The sequence below is a fragment of the Neolamprologus brichardi genome, chromosome 4, assembly GCF_056152115.1.
Source record: "Neolamprologus brichardi isolate AB-2024 chromosome 4, ASM5615211v1, whole genome shotgun sequence".
Taxonomy (NCBI): Eukaryota; Metazoa; Chordata; class Actinopteri; order Cichliformes; family Cichlidae; genus Neolamprologus; species Neolamprologus brichardi.
In genome coordinates this window covers 7,101,053-7,111,052 of record NC_142107.1, presented here as the reverse complement: position 1 = coordinate 7,111,052, position 10,000 = coordinate 7,101,053, and the positions used below count along the sequence as shown (strand labels likewise).

The window sequence follows — 10,000 nt, the reverse complement described above, 5'->3', positions numbered from 1 at the left end:
TCTCTAAGCACACCTAGTTTTTTGGTTTGACTTTGGTTAACTAACATTACCAGTATTCCTCCAGCAGAGGGTATACTTATTTTGTATAAACTCTGATTCATGTTTACAGTCACACTTACTTTGTATTCTTTCCTATTTCAACATAAAAATCAGATACTCCCACGGTGGCTTACAATACATTTTTGTGAGATTAAAAGGAGCATTTAATCACCTCCAAATAAAGTTGTCTAAGTCAGTTTGTTAAGACTATAAAGAGATAACAATCTTAATTAATATAATAAGTAATGTGTGTTTGATGATATTCTTGTATATGGACTGAAATGTGGATCAAGCTATGATTCACTGACCTCCAGGGTCATAAGCCCGGACATATCAGAATGTACAGTAAAATCTCCAGGGAGGAAGCAGCAGTAATAAAACTCAAACTTGAGCACCACGACATCTTGATATTAATGCGCATTTAAAAAACAGCCGAACTAACAAACTAAACACTGGAGGCAAACAGGCATCTGTGCACAGGAAGGAGGTTGACGTGTTTTCCGCAGGCTTAGACCGGGGAAAGTTGTTTCCTGAAGTTGACGCCGTGCTTATCATTTCCACACTCAAGTCCTGCTGCTTGCACAAAAATGATCAAGACGGGCTTAGCATCGTTTTGATTAGCTTTTCTTCCCCCCCCCCCCCCCTCCCCTGACATCCCTTCCTCTTCTGATGATGGAGCTGCCAGACGAGAAGATGAGCTCCAAGAATGAAGACACAGGTAATTAAAAAACAAAGCAAAACTTTAATCTTCTTCATAGCTAGCTACTATCACCACATTCACCATCAGGGTAAGCTACGAGGCGACACTGGCCGCTTTACGGCTTTAAACGTAGTTAAGTATTCATTTTAACTTGTTGCTTGTCTTCAGCCGGAACCTGCTGTTGTTGAAGGGGCGCTGGGGAACGTAGCCGGGAGACGGCCTGTTAGCATTACTGCCCATAGAAATGAACGGACGATGCTAACCGCTGGCTAGCTCTGTATTAACGTTTACTTTTGTCCTCAAAAAAAGAGGGAAAGTGGGTTTTAATGTTGTTTAGTTGCCACTTCACTCATACACATTGGTGTTATTGTAGCATTAGAGCTAAAACCACTAGGTAATTTATGACAAATGGTAAATATAACAATGATTATAGCCCTGAAAATGTAACTGAAAGTAAAAGAAGCCTTCATTAGCTGGCATTTTGTTAAAGTACTCGTATTATCCAGTGCACACGATGTCACTGAAATATTATTACTTGCATTAAAGCACGAGTTTACCTTTCAGGTGATTTAATGTATAGTAGGAGGCAGCAGCGCACGGGCTGTTTTGCATTACAAAGTCACATAGATGTGGTGATGAACAGTGTGCGTGCCCTTGGAAAGCAGTGAATAAGCATCGTGCGGAATGAAGTTCACATGAATGTACACCCGTCTCCTGGTGTCCTTGAGTGCAGCATTTGAGTAAGTTTACAAATCACCTTGTAGGTGTAGGGTAAGTAGTAAAAGTCAGTGCAACAAGTGCTTGCTGTAAATTTCTCAAGCAACACAGGTGTCTTACAAATAACTGTAACCTGTATGAGATTGTCTAAAAGTAGCAAAGTATAAAGTTTCACTCGTCCCTTTTCCAATGGTGCTGTAAGTTACTGCAAATTTCGGTATCGATCCCAATACCAAGTAAGTACAGGGCCAGGAGTGAATTTATAAAGGAAGCTAATGTAGAGGGGAGGAATGTGTTGAAGTATATTTTTTTCATCCTCCCTCCTTTCAAATAAAAATATACTGTAAACTGAAGCTGTCTTAGAGATTGTAGAGAAATGCTGCTCATTTTTTTTAAAAGTTATTAAATAAATACTTTTTAGGTTTGACTTACTGTGTGTGAAAGTGAGGAAGTTGTAGAAAGCAATTTATTACATAGAAAAGAATAAATGGTTAGACTGAAAGCTAAACTAATCAGTGATGTGGTCCAAGCCAGCCTCTTGGTCAAATCAGATATTTTGTTGTTGATTTTATGTAGAAAAGCCTGCAGCAAGACACTTTAAACCTGTGTCTTCCTTCAGATGTTAATGCAAATATTTCATGAACTTACTTTAAAAAAAAATAAATATACTGGTGTTTAGTACTGGAGTTTAGGTCTTTTACTGAGTACAGCCACTTTGATTTCACAGATTTTACAGGTTACAGAAGGAGCCAAGTCCTGTAATTTGCAGACAATTTCAAGTTCTGAGATATTTTATATATCTGACTTACACATTGTAAGTCAGATATCTCTGCTGACTAGTTACTGTGGCCAGTTGGATTTCACTTTCAGTTCCCTGATGGACTGAATGATTTGAATTCCAAATCTGTGCAGTGTTTCCTGTGTACTTCCACCCTATGCTGAACAGTTGTCAAAATACCCTTTTCATCAAATGCTCCTGCTTTTTTTTTGTTTCTTCAGACATTTGACCAAAGAGATAAGGTTTAACCCAATAGATCCGCAGCAGCTGTGTCCAAATGACTCCAGCTTATCAAGATTTTTCGCATACTTCGGACATAGGCTTTTGTGACCGCGTCATAGATAAGGTTTCCTTTCCTCTTCCAGACCATGTTTTTCAGCTCAGTGTAGCAACAGTACAGCATAACCCACCCCCGTGTCAGCTAAACTTTCCTGGAGGTCATTATAGTCACGTCGAAGCTTGTCCTAATTAATAATAGTTGTTTGTATGAGATCGATCATCATTTACAGTTTTTTAAAATTTACAACAGCCAAAAAATGTAAAAAAATAACTAAGTGAAAACAAAGAATAAAAGTTATTAGGGCTGTTGGCATTAACGCGTTAACGCTGACAGCCCTAGAACTTATCGATCAAATTACTGATTTTTGTGTGCTCGAGCTTTAGCTTATTACACCTGCATTCATATAGCATTTCTAAATGCCCATGCTTTTAAGACTAGATTCCAGAAAAACCAGAGAAACAAACACAATTGAATAAATGCATAATGAAATTATGAAATTAAAAGATAAACAGCAGACCAAACAAATAGTGCATGAGCACACTCACTTTTTGATTTGTTTACAACCTCACTTTTATTAAAAAAAAAAAAAAAAAAGCAATCCTATTTGAGCTTTTGACCTAAATCAATTGAGCATGGATCAAGACATTATGAAACATGTAGTTTAGATGAATAGTCCATCAGCCGTTTCCTAACAAGGTTATTGTAGTTAATAAAGCTGAACAGAAAACTCAAACTAGGAGGGGGAAAAGCATTTTAGTCACTATAGATATGGAAATGTGGTCAAATCTGTCTACACAAGCAAACTTGGAGGGTTTGGTACAGGGATGTTTATATCGTATGACTGTTTGTTTTGTGTGTGTTTTCTCATGCACCTAGTAGCCCATGTTTGTTGAGTGTTAACACAAAGGTTAGAGCATACTTTATCAGTTCCTAATGGCGCTACTTGACTTATTTTAATCTGTGGTGACTCAGCTGAAGGTTAATGAGCTCATGATTATCTGATATTATGTTAAAAAGCTGGTGTCTAAACTTACATCCTGTAAATACTGCTTATTTTTTGGGATAATAAAAAAAATGACTGAGTTAAGTTTATTATTTGCTAGCTGAAAGAGAAATATTCATTTCATTTAATCATTTTTTTTTTTAACCTCAGTTTTTGATTCAGAAAAATCAAAATTTCTAACTTATCTCAAATCTTTGCGTAAAAGTGTATCTCCAAATTTATTAGACCATTTGTGGTAACAACAAGAAAACACAAATAGCTTTAAAAATGTGTTTTTTTTTTTACCCAGATTTGAGCCCTGACATCCAACTGCTAAAACAGATTTTCTTCTGTTCAGAAAAGCAAAAGTATATAACTGTAATTTGACACGTTGACAAAAAATAATTGTTTTTTGATTTTTGTGAAACGGTAAGCTTGAAATTACGATTGATAACAACAATAATTATACTTTCAGTTAAAAACTCAACATAGAATCCATTTCATTGGACAAACCATTACAGAAACATAAACTGTTCATTTAGGGCAGCTGTTGCACAGACCTTTCATTGGCTGTTGGTCTAATAACTTTGTTTAGCTCTAACTTCATAAAGGAAAAGCACAAAAATGTGATGTCCTGTCATTTTCAGAGACGAGCCTGCAGGCCCAGCTAGCAGACTGCAGAGCACAGGTCGAACACTGGCAGGGTGTGGCGACGATCTGTGAGCTGAGCAAACAGGAGGAACTGGCAGAGCTGCAAAAACAATGCGATCAAGAGATCCAGTCACTGCAGGAGGCTCTCAGAGGTCAGTGATTGTTGTGCGTTGGTCTGGCCTGGATTTCTTTGCGTGCACGTGGCAAAATATTGCATAAGCACAAAAGCCCAGTTTTTTCTTCGTCTTTTTTTTAATCAAATCTCCAAAAACCTAAAACTGGACATCGTGGGTTTCCCATATAAATTTTTGAACAAGTTTAAATGTAGTTTCTGGCACTAATATTTATTCAGTAATTTGCTCCAAGGTAGAGCCAATAGCTTTAAGAAATATTGGACAAAAGTAGCGCAAATGGATGTATTTTTATGAATTTCTTTTTTTGAGTGTGATGAAAAAACTATTTTGTAATCGTGTTAATGTCCCAATAGATGAAAGCTGAACTCATTATGTGTTGTCACTTGTGTTTTCAGAGACAGCAGCTCAGTACGAGGCCAGGATAGCTGTTCTGCAGTCTCAACCTGTAGAGTGGAAGAGATCCAGTGGACCCCACATGGTCAGTGTGTGCCCGTGTTGCTTTTCCTCCAGGTGTCTTGGGCTCCCTTCATGTGATTTTTATACTTGTTAGATCAGTGGAAGGAAGGGGAGGGTGGATGCCGAACACGCGTCAGTCGTCAACAGTCTGACTGAGGACGAATCGGCGCCATCGACGCACAGCCATCCACCAGAGCTGGAGGCGGTGCCGGAGGGAGAAGGTGCTGCACTTACAACAGAAGGATATTTTTCACTAAGGAACTGTGACTCAGCCTCGTTGTCCTCTTTCTCCTTGGACACGCCGTCGCTGCCCAGAAAACTCCACGCTCAGGACGACACTGACTCGCTGGTCTCCACGGGTACTTTGGTGCCTGAAGCCATTTACCTGCCACCAGCTGGCCACCGGCTGGTCACACACAGTGACTGGGATGCGCTCAATGCTCAGGTTTGGATTTAACCGTTTTTTTTAAATTATTCTGCATATTTGTTGCGCTACTTCTTCAAAAAGCCCCCTAAAATGCTGTGTAACAGCTCCAATGTGAGCAGATTTAATGTCTAACTAGCTTCCAGTCAGCACCTGTGGTCTAATGACTTTGCATTGTGGCTTTTTCGGTCAGTTGTCAGAGCTGCGAGGGGAAGTGAGTCGCCTGCAGGCAGAGAAGGAGGAGCTGGAGAGAGAACTGGATACCCAGAGCAACCACACGCACAAACAGGTATAGGAACACGCTCTGACTGTGTGTGTCTGTATGTATGTGCATATCTATATGTGCATTAACGAGTGTATGTATATGTGTGATCTTAGGTATCAACGCTCCAGTCTCAGGTCCAGGCTTCAGAGTCTCTCCTCCAAGATTTGCAGAAATCTTTCAGCCAGTCACAGAATGCAGTCCAGAGCCGGCTGGTGAGTAACATGAAACACTCAGATAATTCCTGCAGATTAAACAAACAACATATAGTGAGCTGTAGGTTTGCTGTTAGGTTGGTTTGGTCAACTTTTAACAGACCCAGGCGAGCTTTTTCCCTTTGTTTACAGTATTACACACTCAGCCACATATTTACTAAACAGAAATTAACCGGCAGCGTTTATTTCCACAAACAACTCAAGTGTACGATGACTCAATCATCCATCACACTCTAGACTCCAGTGCTTGTTTGTACCATTATCCATGAAGCGATGCGAATGTTATTAGGATGGCAGGTTCCAACTTACATTTGTTTGTTTGCTTTTCTTTTGGTCCAGGCGGAGTTGTCGCTTTCTCAGAGGAAGATGTGCAATGAGCTTTCCAGACTGAAAGGAGAAGAGGTTGAGGAGGATGTACCAGACACCGGCTCATCATTCTCAGCAGCACTACATGTACAGTCTTTGAGTTTTTATAGCTTAGTTCACCTTCGAGTGCTGCAGCAAGCAACACTTGAAACTCGATGATGTTTTTATTTTTAAACGTGAAATTCAGCACAGACAGTGAAATATTTTTAGGACGTTTATGGCATTTTACACATTGTCAGAGAGAGAGAACGGAAACTCTCGAGAAGCTTGTCTGTCTGTTTGGAGTTCCTCTTTGTGAAGTAGTGGCTTTCCTTATTTAGAGTAGTTGTGGCAGATCAGTGGAAATATTTCAGACCTCTCACATTCACTTCCGGCATTTTAAGATTGTAGGGAGAAGTTTAATTTTCTGGCAGAATAATAACTGTTTGTTTAATTAGCAGAGGTGGTGGTCAGGTTGTATTTGTGCTAGCCCGTATGCATCAAGACATTTAATGTTTGCTTTTTGATGGCGTCAGTGTGACTTCATGTTTTAAAACTCTAACCTGCAGGGGGCGCACTGTGAAGAGCGCCTTCGCATTGAGATAGTCAACCTGAGGGAGCAGCTGGACACACGGACAGAGGAGAGCGGTCTGTGGATTATTTTATTACCTGTTGAATCTGCTGTGTTGCTTTTCTTGTACTTAAAGTTTTTTTTTCCTTCTCCATTTGCTTCCTTCTACTTGAAACTGATGTCATCAGAAGTTTTAGAGGGTGAGTGACCAGCTTATAGCTTTAGATTAGATTAGTAGGTCTTCTGATGGATGTATTTATATTATTTGTATTTTATTATATGTATTTTTTTAATGTGCAGTGCAGTTTTCCAGTCTGAAGACCGAGACAGAGAAGATCCACACTCAGAGGGAGCAGTTGCAGGCTGAGCTGCTGGCGTGCCGCACTGAACTGGAAGCCCTCCGGGTGGCGCTCTCTCATGTGCAAAGCACCAACAAGATCCTCAGCAGTGAGAAAGTAATTGCAGCCTGCTTTTAGATCTATAAGCTTTGTTGTTCTTTTGGTGGTTTATTTTCATTTTCAGCATTCACTATTAGGAGTGTCTTTTTTTTTTTTTTTTTAAAGTTGAGAAATATTAAAGTCAAACAAACAGGGATTTCATGTAACTGTTATTTCTGTGTTTGTCAGGCAACTCTGAACCAGCAGTGTCTGGAACTGCGGAGCCAGGTGATCAGCCTGCGCTCTCAGGTCGACACCAGCCAGGCTGTGCAGCGAGACTTCGTTGAGCTTTCCCAGTCACTGCAGGTAAGAAACAACCGTCAGTGGTCAGCTTAATCTGCCGAGATCAGTTGGGGATGAGGGGAGGGAGACGGGACAAAAAAAACACACTGTGGAGGAGAACCAGAGATGAATAATGACTAATGATTAAATGCAGAGATGTGTATAAACAGAGCGTGAAAAAGGTGAGTGAAGAAGAAACACAGTGCACAGTGCATCATGGGAAGCAGCCTAGAAATTTTGCAGCAAAACTAAAAGAATGTTGAGGGTCACCTGATCCAGCCCTAACTGTATGTTTTGACAAAAAGGAAAGTAGAGAGGATTTAAAATCAATTCTGGATTTAACAGGGAGCCAATGAAGAGAAGCCAGTTTGGGTGAAGGTCTCCCTTTCTAGTTCCTTTCAGTACTTTTGCTGCAGTGTTTTGGATCAATCATTGCCATTTCAGGTTTTTCTTAAAGGACATCCTGATAATAATGAATTACAGTAGTCCAGCCTTGAAGTAATAAATGCATAAACTAGTTTTTCAGCGTCACTCTGGGACAAGATGTTTCTAGTTTTAAAGATATTGTACAGATGCACGAAAGCAGTGTTACATATTTGTATAATAAGCGCACTGAAGGACATCCTGGTCAAAAAGTGCTTCCTCACAGTTACTGGAGGCCGATGAATTGGCATCTAGACTAAATATCTGGTTAGACACCATGTTTCTGTGGTGATCTGTCTTATCTAAGAATAACAGGAAAACTGTTTACATCAGGATGCTGCACATCATCGACTTGCTGATTCTTATCTGCCTACTTATCTCCCCTTTAAGGTGAAGCTGGAGTTAATTCGGCAGGCAGAGAGTCTGGAGCAAGTCAAGGAAATCCTGGAAGAGGGACATGGTGAAGATAACTCCCCACCTGTGGATACCCCTTGAAATGCATTGGAACCAAAGAGATGAAACATCCCAAGAGTGACCAAGAAAGCTAACCATGGCTACATGAAACACAGAAGATCTGATGGAGTGACTGCTGGAACGATGCTGCTAATACTCCTAAACGGAAACATTAGGTCTCGGATAGGTTGGATTGGTGTCAATGAAGGAAAGTGGTGCTTAATGACCAAAGCAAAGTCTTCTCACACTCTCTCATGGTTTTTCTTTTTTTCCTTACGTCTAGTAACACATTTATTCCTGTACAAAGACATTTGTAAATATTCTGTGTTTGTATATCTGACACGACTCCAGTGAAACACTCAGGGGTCCAACACTATCAGTAATTAATATGCAACTTATCAATATTTTTGCATCTCTGTGAATGAGGACCTCTCTTGGCGGTGGATCGGGTGCAATAATGAACTGACGCCACTAAATCTGCAGCATTTCGATGTGATTTTTAATACATATAAGGATGAATTTGCTCAGCGTTAGCATTCCCGTTTTCACTAAAACCATATTAGCTTTTAGACTCAACATTCTGGGTTTTATGATTAGGAGAGTGTCAGTAAAATAAATATTAACGTGTAACTTTGACCATTTTATTTGGTGTGACTGCACATTAGAAACTGATGGCAGGTTGTCACATCTTTAACATTTAGGTTTATAATTAAATCATGTGGTTGAGTTTCTTAACCCTTGGCTTCAGAGCAAGTTTACCGGAAACTGAACGATGCATATCAGCTTGTTACACAGTGTAACTGCACAAGTGCAGTAGGTTAGGATTTAAAATGTGATTTAATGTATTTGGAAGTTGTTGCTGCTCTTGAAATTGAAGCTAAACCTTCATCTCTTCAGGAAAATCCCAGATACTCCAACAAAGATCAGATAATACTGTGACTTGTTTTATTGTATTAATGACAGCACAGCCAGAGTTAGAGCCCCGTCTCTATCCTACACTTACACTTAATCAGATAACTATGTAAACCATCTGTGTATTTTAAAACTGTGGAGTATTACCTGACAATGATTACACTTCCTTGAACTGGATATTTGGTTATTCGAACATCCTGGCTGTGCCGGAAGCCCTGGAATTCTGCCCTTTGCTCCTAAATGTTAAGTCAGCAGGTTTCCCAGATTGATACCACCCTGTTGTCTTTTAAACACTGACCACATTATTATTTCTGTTGTGCTTTATAACAACCTGTGCAAAAAATAAATGTCGCCACTGGGAAGCGAGGCATGTCCTGAAGCTACCAGAGTGCTTGGCTGTCTGTGCCTTTTACATCGCGGGCCACATACAGCCCACTTAGATCTTACTGCAAGTGTGCCGGACCAGTGTGAAGACGTTTAACTACACATTTATTCCCTGATCAATTCTATTTTATTTATATACCTCAAGGGCCTTTGTATTAAAATATATTAAGTAAAGTGCAATTTTAAGAAATGCTGCTGTAGTCAAACAGATCTCTGCGCTTAGATTTTTCGAACTGGGTCGTGGGAACGGCAGCCTAAGCAGAGAAGGCCAGACCTCCCTCTCCCCAGTGACCTCCAAGCTCATCCATTCATTCAGTCCCTATGAAGGGAACCAAATCGAGGACATCAATGTAACCTGCCCAACATAGGGTTACCGGAGACCATTCCGGTGTAGCTGAAGTGTACTTTGACGGTGGGAGGTCTTTACCAGCAAGAGAAGCTGTAAAACTTGTGAAAATACAGTTAAAAGTCCAGAATTCACACCGTCTTTCACCTTCTCCAAAGCTGTGCACTAGGCTGGATCGGAGTCATGTGGAACCTGAATTCTGCATATTT

General features: G+C 40.1%; 1 protein-coding gene across 1 annotated transcript; it reads left to right on the top strand.

Moving 5' to 3' along the window:
* Window positions 1-552: 552 nt before the first annotated feature.
* rabep2 (rabaptin, RAB GTPase binding effector protein 2) lies at window positions 553-9,462 on the top strand. Its single transcript, XM_087839691.1, has 11 exons — window positions 553-757; window positions 4,144-4,299; window positions 4,677-4,759; window positions 4,832-5,182; window positions 5,355-5,450; window positions 5,540-5,638; window positions 5,978-6,091; window positions 6,553-6,754; window positions 6,855-7,009; window positions 7,181-7,297; window positions 8,087-9,462. Exons 1-11 carry the CDS (start codon window positions 709-711, stop codon window positions 8,189-8,191), a joined length of 1,527 nt encoding a protein of 508 aa, XP_087695817.1. The 5' UTR covers window positions 553-708; the 3' UTR covers window positions 8,192-9,462.
* Window positions 9,463-10,000: the final 538 nt, after the last annotated feature.

What these genes read in the sequence shown, in the direction of transcription:
- rabep2 (XM_087839691.1), top strand. Translation starts at nt 709, where the DNA reads ATGATGGAGCTGCCAGACGAGAAGATGAGCTCCAAGAATGAAGACACA. An exon ending in ATGCAGTCCAGAGCCGGCTG is followed by an intron (nt 5,639 to 5,977) that starts GTGAGTAACATG and finishes CTTTTGGTCCAG; the next exon opens with GCGGAGTTGTCGCTTTCTCA. An exon ending in GTCATCAGAAGTTTTAGAGG is followed by an intron (nt 6,755 to 6,854) that starts GTGAGTGACCAG and finishes TTTAATGTGCAG; the next exon opens with TGCAGTTTTCCAGTCTGAAG.